The following is a 16,900-nucleotide window of genomic DNA, read 5'->3' on the forward strand; positions in this document are numbered from 1 at the left end:
CTGCGGCCTGGAGGCCGCGAGAGGTGGAGGCCAGGCCGCCCTCCCGCGCCGCGGGAGCGGAGGGGAAGAGGCGGCCGCGAGAGAGCTCGGCCCGGCCGCCGGGAAGGTGGGGGACGCTCCGGGCACCTCCCGCCCTCCGGCCGCCGCCGCCCTGCTGGCCCTGCCGCAGCCGCCGCCCCCGCCGCCGCCGCCGCCGCCGCCCCCGCCGCCACCGCCGCCTCCTCGGGCTCCTTCCGCGGGCTCGACGGCCCCGGCCGGGGACGGCGGGCGGCGTGCGCGCCCGGAGCCTCCGGAGATGGCGGGAGGGCACTGCGGCAGCTTCGCCGCGGCGGCGGCTGGCAGTGGCGAGATCGTGCAGCTGAACGTCGGGGGGACCAGGTGAGTCCGCGGAGAAGGGCCTCGGAGCGGGCATGCGGCGGACGGCCTGCAGGGGGACGGCGAGGCCAAGGTTGGCGGGGACTTGGGCGAATGTGGGAGCCGAGCCCGGTGGGTGACGCGGGGGCCCTCCCGGCGGGAAGAATGTCGGCGGTCTCGAGTTGAAGTCTCTGCTCCGGGGACGGAGAGGCAGGAGGGCCTCTTGGAATTAGAGCGAGCCGGGTCCATGTGCCCGTGGCTGCCTTCCTAGAATGCCAACCTTTGTCCCTCCCCCTTTCTAAACTATCAGGCCAAGTGGAACATTAAAAAGCCTTCCTTACCTAACCTTAGAGTGTATTTGAGGAATTTATTTTGTAGAAGCCTGGCCTTGTGGTTTGGCTTTTGCAGATGAACCTGCTTCCCTTTTCGGTCAACAAGGTGTCGGTGGGCGTGGGTAAGAAAGAGTACTGTGCTCTTTTCCCCTTCTAATTAAGGAGTGTTTGCAGTCTCGAAGGATTTCGGTGGATGGAGTACAGTAGAGTTGCAGTACGTTATTTATTTTCAGAGTTTCTGGGTGTATAGCTTTGAAGGATCTGTTCAACCTGCAGGGCAGTGGGTCCAGGAACCGCAATTTTAACAGTTGGTTCTGAGAAGCTTTGGATATTGGCACTGTCTACTCAGAGTAGACAGACTGAAAGCTCTTTATCCTCTCTCTTGCCTTCCACTCCCTGTCTGTGACTTCTATTAAGCTTTCTTGGGGGAAAATCATTTGTGGATTCGGTATGGCTTATGAGTCACTCTTCTCAAAAATGGGACTTTGCCAGCTCTGTTTGAAGGAAGGGGTGGTTGAGTTTTAAGCTTGGTAGGAGATGAACGATAGAGTGCTCGAGAACATGAAAGGATTTCAACATCCCGGACGTAACTAATATTTTTAAAAATACAAAACAACATTGTGAAGCGTACGGATAAAAATGTATCGTACTTTAATCCTAAACGTTTAATTCTAAGTGTACTTATTCAACACAAGAATCAGTAATTCTTCATTCTTTCCCGGTCGCCCCCTCCCCCCATGCAAAACCGTTCAACAGTGTGAGGTAGATTATTGCTCTGTATAGATACTGGTCTTCTGGAGAAGACATGTGTCCTAATGTAAGAAATGGGTTTTTTCCCTTAAAATCACATGGAAATTTTGCGGGTTTGATAACGTATGGATGCAAAGGAATACCCCCTCTAGAGTCGACCTGCAGTGTGTGTTAATGCTGAGGAATAGCACTATAGTCATTGAAAATACCTGCACTGGTTCCTAATTGCTGTAGATTGTGGATGATGTTTCTTTTCAGGTATTCTAAAGTATTACGATATTACTATTACGATAAAAATTACATGTAGTGTTATTTACTGCATGCTGAAAGTGGATGGTTTAATAATGAGTGAACTCTTGGTAATGACTGTAGAATTGAGTTTAAATTTTTTAATCATAAAAGGCAGCCATCTTGGAGCTGAAACACTTTATTTTATTTCACTGTTTATGAAACTTGATTTTATCAGGGTGTAAGTTTTTCTAAGTGATGATATTAGCAAAGAATACAAAAATAAGATAAATATATTATTGGATCGAACAGTTTAGAAGACATACGAAAGTTGTTAGATAGGAATGAGAATTTAAATAAAAAAAACAGCATAAACTTTATAGATTTGCTAGGATAACATGGTTTATAAAATAAGTAATGACATGGCCTATAGAAAATAGGACATCCAACTTCAAGTGTTCTAAGCTATTTTCTTGAGTTACTTTGAATCATAGACTCTTGCAACAGTTTAGAGCTAGAAGGGATCCAGAAGTCATCTGTATCTTGTACAAAACAGATTAACACAATCACCTTAGCCATTGTGAAGAAAAAAAAAAATCCTGATTTGATTCTCAATAAAGTTGAGGAATTGCCCCTGGGAGAACTACCTGTGGCAAGAATGGAGGTAGGCTCCAAGGTGATAGAGTAAAACTCAAAAGGAGGGTATACTGTGAGCAGAGAAGCATATGTTATATAGGTGAGGTCCTTTCCACCCCCCGAAGAGAGGAAGGATATGAAATTGGACATATTCAAAGGAATTATAGAAATGAGCAATTTTTATGATTTATTTAACACTGTGGGTAATTCAGGAAGTAGAGAAGAAAAGGGTTCACTTAGAATTAACAGTATTTACCAACCCCCCCCCCAAAAAAAAAACCTAAAGAAGTGAAAGAAACCTAATATGACTCAATTTGTGATTAATTCTGTTATGAATGAGTACAATTTGAGGCCTCACAAGAGAGGTCTGGGATCTGCTAGTGGGGAACTTATGGACAAAGGACTTTGGAATCATGCAGATACAGATTCCAGTTCCCAGGCTTTCCCTGTAACCACTCAGCAGCCTAGGGCAAATTATTTTTTAGTGCTTAGTTTTCCTAAAATGTAAAGTGATGATAATAGTACCAGCCTTACAGGTTTGATAAAGGAATTTGAAGTAAAAATGGGAAATGTAAGGGTTGGTGGCATAGTAACATTGAAGGATAAATAATTTTAATTAGATTGCTTCCAAGTTAATTTAGAGGGAGGCAAAGAGCAAGAACTATAAGTGTAGATATTATGCTAAAATCTTGAGTAACATTTCTGCTGAGACCAGATTGGACATGGCCCTTTTCTTGGCACACTGTGGATAGGAGCTAAAAACCATTAGATAAGGCTTTCATATATATTGCAGAAAATTATGCTTGTCACATGTAACTTTATTTTTTTCCTTAAAGTGTAGCTAATTTATTTTTTCTTTAAAGTTTATTTTTGGGAGAGAGTACATGCACACCTGCACGAACGGGGGGAGGAGCAGAGAGGGAGCGAGAGAATCCCAAGCGGACTCCAAGCTGTCAGTGCAGAGCCCAGTGTAGAGCTAGATCTACAAACGGTGAGATCATGACTGAGGTGAAGCCCGAGAGTTGTACGCGAAACTGACTGAGCCACCCAGGCACCGCATGTAATTACAAATGTCATTTTTATGACGTCAGACTTGAAACCTGGTTTTTACGTTCTGTGGGGTCCCCCCCCCCGTTTGTCTTCCTCTTGTTTGAAAAGTGGAAAATTGGTGGGGGAGAGGATCTAATCCTTTTGCCCATAAATTTCAGATTACTAATCCTATCCCAAACTGCTGATTTTAATTGAAACTGCTAATGCAACTTTAAGCAGACCTGTGTAATTTTCTAAGTGACACAAAATTTGAGTTCTCTGGCAGTCTGCTGAATAATGAGTGCGCATGAAGGATCACAAGTTATAAGTGATCCTTATTTGGAGTTAATTTGATAGCCTCAAGAACATAGTGATTTTGTGTGTGTGTGGGGGGGGGCAGTGGATCCTTGTATCCTTCAGTTTGCCATTTACTGAATTTGCTTTTATTTATTTGGCCAAGTCAGTTTCCTTTGACTAGCCGTAATCTGCTCCTCATGTTTTCTTAAGATTTTGCTAAGATACACACTTGCAAAATTTGCCGTGGTTTCTTGAATGAACTCCCTGGATCCTTTCTTAATCTGATTAATGGGCACAGGAACTGCTTTAGAACAGTCATAATGCTAGACAAGGAATGTGGAGAAAAGCAGAAGTCTGTTTGGCTGTCTTCTGTGTGAGGACACATGGTGATGGCAACAGAAAGTAAAAAAGAATATATAGGTAGAGTAGATACCCAATGAGAGAGTAAGCATGAATTGTCCAGGGGTATTGAAGTACTATCTTATTAGATGGGAATACACTTGTGTTGGAGAGATGGAATGGGACTTGAAGGTTATTATAAATGTTGAGAATTTTGGACTTGTTGTGATGGCCTTGTTGTTGATTCTTCAGCAGATGGCATGCTGGAAAGTGGTATTTTAAGAAGCATTATATGTTAGCGAATTAGTTATTTGATTTTGGGAGCACCTGGGTGACTCAATCAGTTGAGCGTCTCACTCTTGATTTTGGCTCAGGTCACCAAGTCAGGATCCCAGGGTGATCCCTGCATCGGACTCCCTGCTGAGCATGGAGCCTGCTTGGGATTCTCCCTCCCTCCCCCTCTCCTTTCGCCCCCGCCCCCCCCCCCCCAGGTTGTACACACACTCTCTCTCTAAAATAAAAAATAAAAAAAATTCCGTGACTTTTGTTGCACTCTCTGAATAATCTTAGCTCTGAATTGAAACTGGCACGATTTTAAAATAATAAATGTACATAATTGATGTAGCTATAGCTGTGCAATAACTTGTAAATTATTATATGAAGCAGGTTAACACTGTGATTTCAAATCATGTCCTCATTTATAATACCAGATTATTTTTAATTGCAGATTTAGTACCTCAAGACAAACCCTTATGTGGATTCCAGATTCTTTTTTTTCCAGGTATTTTATATAATTCTTTAGTACCATTTTTTTTTAAAACTTGATTATTAAAGTAATAAAAAATTTTATTTTTCCGGTTAAATTAATGTTTTCATTTTTTGGGTAAAAATCTTCACTTTTAAAATAGATTTAAAATTTTTGATTTTATTTTGAAGATAGGATGATTCATTTGTATTGGTCTTGGACATTTGATAAAAAATGAGGGCATTCTATTCATACTCAGCTTTTAGGAACTAACTGCTTATTGATCATGACTCTTCTAGTTTGCTGAGTGGACGAATTTCAACACTGCGAGATGAAACTGGTGCTGTGAGTATAATATGCTGATATATCTTTCTAACTTGAAATGTTTATTAGTAATATAATTAATTAATAATAATGCTAATGATTGTTCTGTATTATATAGTGACTCTAAGAAGACAGAAAAGCTAATATTTTAATAACCACTAAATGAAAGTGATGTATATGTACTTAAAAAGTGTTTCATTTCTTGTTACATATAGTGTTTCTGTAATTAATAGAACTCAAAATGGAATACTGCATATAGCAATTTAGGTATTTATGATTAAAGAGATTGGATGATATGAGCTTACATTGTCAGGAGAGGAAATACTTTTAATCAGTAATTAAAACTTTAGCAATAATTAGATGAATATGGATACTAAAGCATTTTGATATTGAATTAGAATGGTAAGATATTGCAAATTAAGTCCTACAATTTTTTTATTTTGGAGAAAAACCTTAGGAACCTGTACAGCAATGGCAAAATGAGGGAAGGAAAGAACTATCAGGGTGCAGTACAGAAATACGAGTTTATACACTTAAAAAACAGTTATAATGTGCACAACGGTATGTAAAGGAAATGGCTAGTACTCACAAAAGCTAAAATAGCTTTCTGTTTGGAGGCAATAAAGTGACCAGACGTACTTATTTGCTGTGATGGGATTTGCAGATGAAATTAGGCAGCAAAAGCACGTACGTCCATGAGAGATTATAGACATCAGTAGTAACAACATCTGCACCAATCTGTTGTGTCTCCAACTTCTCACTGGTCCTGATAAAAACAAAAGCAAGAGCTTACGTAGCGAGAACAACCTCGTTTATTGTAGAAACATAATCAATCATAGTATAAAGAGGTTTACTGCTAGCTATCATTTTTCTGTCTAATTGAATAATGCAAGCTTTAAAAGGTGTTCATTTTTATGGTTAGAACTTTTATGATTGATTTAAAATCTGTATCCAAAGTGTTGGTATACATTCCTGTAGAAAGTTATCAATTACCTATTTCATATTTTCTAAAGCATTGTTTTTTTCCCTGTATGTGGTGCAGTATTTGTTATTTAAGAAATGTGTTTTGTCATCATCCCCCATCCCTGGCTTTTGAGGAAACTGAGATAATGGAATGTAAAAATGCTATGAGAATAGTATTCGTTTCCAGTTTTTATAGTAATGTGCAGTATTTATTTTTCTTGATTACCCTGTGTGTTTTATTAAAGTACATTGTTGTTTCATTAATTCACATATGAATCACAAATTATATAAGTCACAGTCATTGTCACCAGTAATTAATGATAAGATAACATAAGAAGGTATTATTTATGTATAATGGTTTTGAAGTATTTACTGATTTCTACAATATTTCAGATAAAAAGTATGTCACTTTTACCAAAAATATCAATAAATAGATGCCAGTATTCCTACATTTAAAATATTATCAATCAAATAATAGGTTTTTGGGTGAAGAGACAATACTACCTTAAATGCACACATTTAAAACTGCATTCTAACTTTAGAAACATTAAAATCTAAGAGTGGGATCAAGTAAATACGGTATTTAAATAATTTAGTGTTTGTCCCCTTAGTGCTACAGATTAATTAGTTGAATTTATAATTTGAAAATAAAACAATTCTTCATTTACAGATATTTATTGATCGAGATCCAGCAGCATTTGCACCCATTTTAAATTTTCTTCGGACAAAAGAACTAGATTTAAGGTAAGAAATGTATCTTTTTAAAGTAAATTCTTACCGGTAGGTCTGTGTTTTTGGAATATTCTGTGGAACGAAAAAGTTCTCCCCCGCCCCCATCCCCAAATTGTTTTGCTTGAAAGTTTCCGCAGAATTAAACTCACAGGTAGAGGCCACCGTCGTATCTATCATCTCTTCCTTTAGACCCCTCCACTAGCTTCCCATTCAGTTTCCTGCCTGCATTCTTACTTCCTTCCGATTAGTTTTCACACTGTAGCCAAACTTATCTTCTAAAAATACAAATGTCATCTGGTTGCTACTCTACTTAAAACTCTTATTTAATATGTTCTTGGATTAATGGCTGGGATTTGGGAGTTTATTGTTTCATAAGGCTCTCTACGATCTTGCCCCTGCTTAATTTCTCTTGTTTCAACAGTTTCACCTCTTGGTGGTGTTGGTCTTTTTTTTTTTTTTTTTTTTTTTTTTACTATTTAGTTTTGAAAGAGAGAGAGACAGAGAACGAGTGGGGGAGGGGCAGAGGAAGACACAGAATCCAAAGCAGGTTCCAGGCTCTGAGCTGTCAGTATAGAACCTGATGCAGGGGTTGAACTCCCGGACCGTGAGATCATGACCTGCGCCAAAGCGGGACGCTTAACTGACTGAGCCATCCAGGCGCCCCTTTGTGGTCTTGGTCTTGGTCCTGACTTCTTCAATAATGTCTGGTATGTCCACTCAGTATAGGTCTTCCTAGTTTCCTGTCCTGCCATTACCACAACATTTCTTACACATTTTGCTTTTTTAGTAGTCTATCTTCTGTTTGACTTTAAATTCCAACAGGGTAAGCACTGTCCTATATAGTCCCAGGATCTAGCATTGTGTTTGGTACATGAGTTTTATAGATTGTAGATAAACGAATGACCATTTAAACTGTTACTTTAACTTTGCCAATATCTGGATTCCTACTAAGAATTTACAGTCTAATTTGCCTTTATTATTCTTTTATTCCCTATATTCCTAGTGAACTGTCACTGAAGATCTCTTTATACTTTTTTAGACACAGCTTTTAAAATTCCAATTGTTTAGAGGTGCCTGGCTGGCTCAGTTGGTGAAGTATGTGCCTCTTGATCTCAGGGTTGTGAGTTCAAGCCCCATGTTGGGTATAGAGATTACTTAAAAATAAAATCTAAAAAATATTTTAAAAATTCTGGTTGTTTATTTGACCTGCTTCTTTATAATATTATGTAAGTTTTGGCTTATATTTACTGGAATATGAGCTCCTTAAAGATGACAAAAATCTTTTGGTCTCTTGTTTCCTGTGATTTTTCCAGTGTTAAAACAGTGCATATAAAACAAAAAAGACTGCATATAGTCACTTTGTAGCTTTTCAATAGATATTTACTGAATCAATAAAAGAGTTTGTTGGAGCTTTTTGGTTTTTTTTGGTCCATGGAGGTGGCAAATAAGTTACTAACTACTTCTTGAATAAAATTATCTTGACTCATAGAATTTGATGAAAGAAGCCTAAATTTACTTGTGGTCGATTTCTTGTGACTAGTTCACAGCTAGATAACCCAGTAAAGGCAGAATTAGTAAGAATTAAATATCTGTATTTATTGATTGCGCTTCTTATAAATTGCTATGTTACTTCATTTAAAGAGGCCTATCAAATTAAAATTCTCTAAGTAGTAGTACCTTTCAAAAGAAGATGGGAAGGAATTTAAAAAATACTGTATTCTAATTTTCTACCTTCCATAAAATTCTTCTGTTGCCCTTATCACACTGCGCTATAATTACCATATTTGTTTTCTTGTCCTCCCCAGGAGACTGGGTTCAAGAACTGTTGTGACCTGAGCCACCTCGTAATTAGCCAGCACTATTGTGCTGTTAACACAGATGGTTTTGAAAAGAAAGGTTTAACTGTTTTTATGTTAAACCAGTCACAACCAATTTGACAAAAGCAATTTAACATTGCAGTTGTACGTGTTTATTAAACCCAAGGAATTGTTTAAAAGACCTTTTTTGGAGCGGTTTTAGGTTTAAAACAAAATCAAGAGGAAGATACAGAGATCTCTCATGTACCTCCTGTTCCTACACATGCATAGCCTACTCCATTATCAACATCACTTACCAGAATGGTACATTTTTTCTTTTCATGCCAAGGGTGAACCTCCATTGACACATCATAACCACGCAAAGTTCATAGTTTACATTATAGTTAACTCTAGGTCTTGTGTTTTCTGTGGGTTTAGACAAATGTATAATGACACGTGTCCATCATTTTAATATCATAGAAAATATTTTCACTAACTTCATCTTTTGTGCTCTGACTGTTGATCCCCCCCCCCCCCCCCCCCCCGCCCTGCAACCGTTGATCTTTTCATTATCTCCATAATTTTGCCTTTTCCAGAATGTCTTATGCTTGGAATAATACCGTAGGTAGGCTTTTCAGATTGCCTTTTCTTTCGCCAGTATCACACTGTTTTGATTACTATCGCTTTATGGTAAATGCCATGGTTGAGTACTGGCAGTCCTCCAATTTTATTCTCCCTCAATATTGTGTTGACTATTCTGGGTCTTTTCACTCTCCATAGAAACTCTAGAATCAGTTTGTCAATATCCATAAAATAACTTGCTAGAATTTTGATTAGGATTTAATTGAATTTCAGATGAAGTTGTAAAGAACTGACATGTTAACAAAACTGAATTTTCTAATCCATGAACATGGAATATCATTCCATTTACTTAGTTCTTTGATTTTGTTCATTAGAGTTACGTAGTTTGCTTCATATAGATCTTAACATATTTTTTGTTAGATTTAAACCTAAATAATTGTTTTTGGTGGTACTAATGTAAATGGTATTATGTTTTTAATTTTAAATTCCACTATTCATTATTAGTACATAGCAATTGACTTTTATATACTAACCTTGTATCCTGCAACCTTACTATAATCGTTTATTAGTTCTAGGAGTTTTTTGTCTGTACTTTTGGATTTTCTACATAGATAACCATGTCATCTGTGAATAACAGTTGTATGTTTTCTGTGTGCCTTTATTACAGTTCTTGCCTTATGGCATTATTGAGAATTTTTGCACCAATGTTCATGAGAGATACTGGTCTGTACTCTTCTTATAGTGTCTTAGTTTTGGTATTAGGGTAATACTGGCCTTATAAAATGAGTTGGGAAATATTCCTATTTCTAACTTCTGAAAGAGATTATAGAGAACTGGTATGATTTCTTAACTTAAATGTTTGGTAGAATTCACTAGTGAATCTTTCTGGGTCTGTTGCTTTCTGTTTTGATTCAATTCCTTTAGTAGGTATAGGCCTATACGGATTGTCTCTTTTTTTCTTATGTGAATTTCAGCAAATGATACCTTTCAAAGAATTGGTCCATTTCATCTTGGTTATCAAATTTGTGGGAAAAGAATTGTTGACAGTATTCCTTTATTATCCTTTTAATTTTTAGTGATGCTGCTCTTATTTCTTCCCAGGCAATATTTTTAAAGTAAGGACAAGTTATAACTGCAAGTCAAAATGAATCATTAGTATTGTAAGCTCTTAATCTTCTGTTCTTTTTACTTTTTATTTTCAAATTATTTAATGGTCCTATAACATCTTCTAGTAAGCTTAGCCCTTTTTAAGGCTAGTCTCCCCCCCCCCCCACTTTTTCTTTATATTTTTATTTTTGGTTTCTGATCAGAAGAGTCATTTATCTGAATTTCTTTGTTCAACAAATATTTATTACATAATTATTATATACAGTCATTATGCAAGGTATATGAAAATGGATGGATCATGCGCTTGTAGGGATCTTAAGAAAGTTTTTTTTAATGTTATTTATTTTGGAGAGAGAGAGAGATAGAGGGAGAGCGGGGGAAGAGCAGAGAGAGAGAGGGAAACATAGAATCCTAAGCAGGCTCCTGGCTCTGAGCTGTCAGCACAGAGCCAGACATGGGGCTCAAACTCAAACCATGAGATCGTGACCTGAGCCAAAGCTGGACGCTGAGCCACCCAGGCGCCTGGAGTAGGGATCTTTATAGTATAATTGGGGAGGTTAAAATACATATAGAAATAATTATGATAAAAATTTAAAAGCAATAAATGTCATACAAGAATGATTCTTACTCTTATTTGCCTTATTAGGTATTTCTTGATAATTTATTCATATTAACCCTCTGAAGCCCTAATTTCTCAGTTACCCAATTCATCTACACGGGAATGGTTTTTAAGTAAAAAAATGTTTTCGTTGGCATGCGTTTTGTTTTTTGTTTGTTTGTTTTGTTTTGTTTTATTTAGAGCTTTTAAAATGACTAAAGATATTAGAAGAATAAGTTTTAAAGCCTTATGAATTTGTTCACTTTAAGAATGTAGTACTTTTTCCCTCTGCTTCAGATAATCCAAGTTGCCAGTGTTGGAGGATTTATACCATTTGTTTGGTGTTTTGTTTTTTTTTTTTTGTAGGGGAGTAAGTATTAATGTTCTCAGGCATGAAGCAGAATTTTATGGAATCACTCCATTAGGTATGTGTTGTCCTAATAATTTTGTTTTTATGATGTGACTTTTCATGTAGTAAACTTGTCTAATGAAATATGTTTTGTACCAGGTCCTGTTTTTTGATGACCTGGTTCAGTGTGCTTACTTTTTGTGGTTTTTCATAGTAAAAAGAGGTTGTCAACTGATTTAACTTAAACATTTTCCTTTTCTTTCCTTATCCTCTTTAACTAGAGAAAATAAAAATGGAGTCCTATTTTTCTGTTTGCATGTACTCTTGACAAGTTTGCTTTGAAATGTTTTTAGTAAGAAGGCTTCTCCTATGCGAAGAACTGGAACGCTCATCTTGCGGCAGTGTCCTTTTTCATGGTTACTTGCCTCCACCAGGTACTTCTGCTTCGTTTAGCTAGTCTTTAAGAAAATTTGGTTTTTCATCGTTTGGCAAGTACAGGCATGTAGAGAGGAAAATCTGTTTTCTTGATTATTGAGTTTCTCGTGTATAAATATACTAGGAATGCTGAGAACTTTAATTTTAACAGAAGTCCTACTGTATGTTAGAGTGGGGATGTGCCAAACTTTTTCTTTTCTGGAAAAAGCCAGACAGGCTTGTGGGCTAGAAGATCTGGATGGCAACTACTCAGCCCTGTCGTACGCTCTGCGGACATGAACGGATGCAACCAGTACAACTTTATTGATGTAAACAGCCATGGCCCGTAGCCTGCCAGCCCGTGTTAGAGCACCGGCTGTCAGTGTCCTTTCTGTAGAACCCGGGGAGCTCTGCAGGCATAGGCCAGTGTATGAGAGAGAGGCCGTGAGGCGCCTGTCATCCCTGTCCCACCTCGGTCAGTTAGGAGACTTTTGCCTTTACCTTTGTTAAGCTGGGCTTCTGAGCAAGATTTCATTCCAAAACAGACTCTCCTGCCAAATAAAAGACATTTAGTAAAAGGGGCAGTTGAGCTGTAAAGCAGTTTCCGTGAGTGCCTTGTACCGAACACAAAGCAACTGGAAACACTGTAAACAGACAGCAAATGTGAACACTGGTGACAACTGAATTAATGATTGATTTCAGTAAGCTAGAGTTAGCTAAAATGGAATATAACATGATTGATAAATAGAAATCTGTTGAAAGAATTTATTTCATTTTCATTTTGTTGTTTTTCACAGTAATTAAATTATTTGTAATAAATTGCTATATTGGAAGGTATTTTTTAGCTATGATGAAATTCACATTTGTATGTTTCTTTGTTACAGTGTGAAATTATAAATTTTTGGTAGGTGAATTTAGAAATAAATGTACCTTATTATTTCTTTTTATAGGTATTCCTAGTCGTAAAATAAACAACACAACTAGATCCTCTGCTGGTTCTAGGAATGGATTAAATTCCACAGAAAGTGAAGCTCGGGGAAATGGTACCCAGCCTGCTCTCTCTGGAACTGGAGAAGAGACTGTTAGGCTAGGTAAACAAAGATTACAGAAGTAGACAGAAAAAAAAAAAAATGCAAATGGTTTTAGTTCTGAGTGATACTGAGTAATTATTTTTTAAAGATGTGATCTTTGCCTTACCTGTCTTTTAATGTAAATATATCATTTATATTTTTATATCTCATTTGACATATAATTTATTTAAAAAGTTTGTGATCATCTGTTTGCTCTAAATCTTTAGGAGTTGACAAACCTTTTTTTTAAACATTTCTTCATTATTGAGAGACAGAGAGAGACAGAGCACGAGCGTGGGAGGGGCAGAGAGAGGGGGAGAAACAGAATCTGAAGCAGGCTCCAGGCTCTGAGCTGTCAGCACAGAGCCCGACGTGGGGCTCAAACGTACGAGCAGTGAGATCATGACCTGAGCTGAAGTCGGACGCCCAACCGACTGAGCGGTGCACCGACAAACTTTTTATGTTAAAGAAACAGGTGCCCCGACAGGTGCCCCGACACCCAGGTGCCCCGACAAACTTTTTATGTTAAAGAAACAGTAAACATTTTAGGCTCAGTCTGAACTGTTTGACTCTGCCATTGATTGCAGCATTGAAAACAGCCAAGGACAATATGTAAATAAATGTGCATGGCTGTGTTTCAGCCAAACTTTATTAATCAAAACAGGTAGAAGACTGGAATCAGCCCATGGGCCATAGTATACGCACCCCGGCTTGAGAACATTAACCACTTCTTTTTCTACAATCAACAGGGTTTCCTGTGGATCCACGAAAGGTGCTAATTGTGGCTGGCCATCACAACTGGATTGTAGCTGCATATGCTCATTTCGCTGTGTGTTACAGGTACTGTATAAGTAATAAAGGTTTGTTTTTGGAGAGGTGTAGTTCTTAATAATTGCAATTTTATATTTACAGACATAAGAGTTGTTAGTCATCATATTTTTTTCCTGCGTATTTTGCCCACTTCTGTGTCTCTTGACTAGATTTCGTTTGGTTTTATTTATGTAATTAATTTGATAAATGTTCTGATAGATTTTATATATCTTTCCCATTTAATATCAACTGTGATAGAATTGAGGTATCTTGAGGTTATTTCTTTTTGCTTATTCTGTCCAGCTCTTGAATCACTTAACTATTAGACTAAGTGGCTAGGCAGAATTACTAATAGGAGTCTTGTGATTTTCTGTCTATAGTGATTTCAGTCTTTTGTACTCTGTAGGTGGGGGTAGTAAGACTTGGTCATGACTTTCAAAGAGTTGGGAGTGAGGTATTGAAGCAGGACAATTGTGGGCAGCAGTGATATGGTTTAATGTCTGTAACATGTGAGACTTACACAGAGGTGGTTTGGTTTTACTAATTCTTGGCATTCTCAGAAACTAAGAGAGAATGAAGAAGAATGTAGTGGAGACCAGTGATTCTGTTTCTTTAAATTGGAGAAGAGGTAGGATTCTTTGTTCACAATCACTGTATACAGTGTTATTCTGACAAAGTGGCATAGTAGCACATAGACGGTTGTGATTATTATCCCACTTAATTGCTAAAAAATAAAAGAATATATAAACATTTTGTCACTATTGAGTTTAGTTAAGAAAAAATACCCACAATAGATTAAAAATATGAAAAATAACTTATAGAGTTTACAGATGTATTTTAAAGAATCCCAGATGTATTTGTTTAAATCTGAGCTTATTGGTAGGTTAGCCATTTGGGTAAAAAAGCCTTTTGTAACAATAATCTCTATGTTATATTTTCATTGCAATAGAGAGTTAGTGCAAACTTTTCCTTCTGAGAGTATTCTGTTTTTTTTATTTTAATTATTAAATAGTATGGAAATGACTTTTTGGGTGATTTCTTTGGGGGATGACTTTTATATGAAGCAAGACTGATTTGAAAAAAGGAATTTTTTGAGGGGAGGTGTTTTGAACTTAAGGGCTGTGGCTCTAAGTTGAGAAAACTATTTTAGATTTTATTTTTTATTTGGTTAAATATTATGTACGTGTTTTTATTAATAAGGAATTCCAGAGGAGTTGTGAAATAGTTATGTTACCCAGGTGTAACCTCTGTTATTGCACAGCAGTACTGAAGATTGCTACTTGCCACACAGAGACATGCAGTATTGCACAAAATTTCCCTCACTGAGTGACAAATATCAGAAGGATGCTGTTACATTTTCCATTTTTTGTGTTTGCTTTTGACCATGACCTTTCTTTGCTTTCTCTGAGTGTTGTTGATGGCAGACTAATTATGCACAGTGACGAAGGAAGAGAATTGAGGATGTATTGCATTTCCTCATATATGGTTAAATCATTTAACACAGTGGCAATTAGAAGATTTCAAAATAAATACTCAAATGATTTCAATAGTGTAATCTTTTCCACAAGTTGTTTTTCCACAGCTTTTCATAAATTTAAAACCCTAAAAAATGAAATAGTACATTGAACCCCTGTATGTTCTCACCTAGATTTACTAATTTTCCATATTCTTAGGCTTTACTTTTTTTTTTTCCTTCAAATTTCTATTTAAATTCTAGTTAGTTAACACACAGTACAGTGTTGGTTTCAGGAGTAGTTCAGTGGTTCATCACTTACAACACCCAGTGCTCATCCCAACAAGTGCCCTCCTTAGTGCCCATCGCCCTTCCCCCACTCACTTCCCTCCCTCAGCCCTCAGTTTGTTCTCTGACCTTAAGAGTCTCTCATGGTTTGTTTCCCTCTCTCTTTTTTTTCCTCCCTCCCACGCTTACCTGTTTACTTTTGTATATCTATGTTACTGAAGAGAGGTTGTGTAAATTGTTGCCCTCCAGGAGCTTTTCGATCTTCAATCCATTCGGAACTTGCTTTTGGTTTATGGTGTGAGATTTAGGGATCTATTTTCTTTTCTTCCAAGAGGGTAGTAGCTAATTATGTTCTGATTATTTATCACATAAATTATCCTTTCCTCAGTGAATTTGCAAGCCCTCCTTTATCTTGCTTTATATTTGTATAGATATACTTAGATCTAATTTTAGACTGTCTTCTAAAATGACCTATTTTATCTGTTCCCATATAATCTGGGGTACTACGTATTTGTAGTAAGTTGCACAATGTTGTCGGGGCATGACTCCTCCACTACATTTCTTTTGAGATTTTAATGTGGATGGTATTCATATTCTTTGCATAAGTCTCCTGATTTCATAGTGTTGGTTCACTGGGCAGGAGTAAGGAGGTAGAGTACCAATCAAAGCTCATCTGTCTTGTTTTACATATTAAAGTTTTGTCACTTGTGTGGAAAATGATAAAGCATATATGTTTTTCATCTTTGTATTTGATTTTAACTTAAAAACAGTATCACCTATCATATTGAATTAAATTTTCTTTTTTGTTTAATCTTTAATCAGAATAATTGGTTTATTCTGAAAGAGAGAGAGAAAGAGAGCACGTACATGTAGGAGGGATCGAGAGAGAGGGAATCCCAAGCAGGCTCTGTACTCGCAGTGCAGAACCCCATGTGGGCTCAGACTCATGAACTGTGAGATCATGACTTGAGTGGAAACCAGGATTTGGATGCTTAACTGACTGAGTCACCAGGTGCCTCAAGTTAAATTTTCTAATTGTTATAATCACTTTCAAATATGTTGTCCTGATTCTTTTACTCTTTTTTGGCATCCCTATTTTATAATAACCTAATTTTTGTAGAGAAAGGTACCTTATAAGTATGATTTCTATAAAAGATGAGCTCATATACACTTACATTTCTAAAGTAATGATCACAAAAATCACATCATTAAATTCCGCACAGGATCTCTATTGAACACTGTCCTGAGCCTCGTATGTGTCTGTGTCTACATCAGCAGCGTGTGGTCACTATTCTCAAGGTGCTGGCAAATCCCTGCTTTGTGCCAGTTTGACAGTTCCTAAGAGGGCCTATATGTCATATCTCAATGTTTGTACATGTTTAGATTTTACTAAATGATTTTTTTCTGTTTATGTATCATAACACATGATCCCATCTGGTGGCTGAAGTGAGTAATTGCAGAACCATATAATGCTTAGGAAAAATTGTGCATTTTCTTAAAAAAATTGTGCATTTTCTGTATATTCTTTTGAAGTTAAGGAAATCATTAGTTCTTTGAAATGATAAGGCTGAATTGCATATTTTTGCAAGTTATGGTTGTATTACTTTAGCGTACTTCAAAAAAAATTTTTTTTAAGTTTTATGTATTTATTTTGGGGGTAGGGGAGAAAATCTCAAGCAGGCTCTGTGTTGCCAGTGCAGAGCC

At 37.2% G+C, this 16,900-nt stretch overlaps 1 protein-coding gene across 1 annotated transcript in view; it reads left to right on the plus strand.

The window, feature by feature from the left end:
• The first annotated feature begins 261 nt into the window (after positions 1 to 261).
• Positions 262 to 16,900, plus strand: part of KCTD3 (potassium channel tetramerization domain containing 3) — a 53,671-nt gene continuing 37,032 nt past the window's right edge. The window contains exons 1-8 of the mRNA XM_042975989.1: positions 262 to 378; positions 4,693 to 4,746; positions 5,010 to 5,055; positions 6,668 to 6,741; positions 11,179 to 11,237; positions 11,515 to 11,595; positions 12,526 to 12,666; positions 13,395 to 13,485. Coding sequence (XP_042831923.1) covers positions 296 to 378; positions 4,693 to 4,746; positions 5,010 to 5,055; positions 6,668 to 6,741; positions 11,179 to 11,237; positions 11,515 to 11,595; positions 12,526 to 12,666; positions 13,395 to 13,485 — 629 coding nt within the window. The 5' untranslated portion in view covers positions 262 to 295. The remainder of the gene's footprint in view (positions 379 to 4,692; positions 4,747 to 5,009; positions 5,056 to 6,667; positions 6,742 to 11,178; positions 11,238 to 11,514; positions 11,596 to 12,525; positions 12,667 to 13,394; positions 13,486 to 16,900) is intronic.

This window comes from Panthera tigris, chromosome F3, assembly GCF_018350195.1.
Source record: "Panthera tigris isolate Pti1 chromosome F3, P.tigris_Pti1_mat1.1, whole genome shotgun sequence".
Taxonomy (NCBI): domain Eukaryota; kingdom Metazoa; phylum Chordata; class Mammalia; order Carnivora; family Felidae; genus Panthera; species Panthera tigris.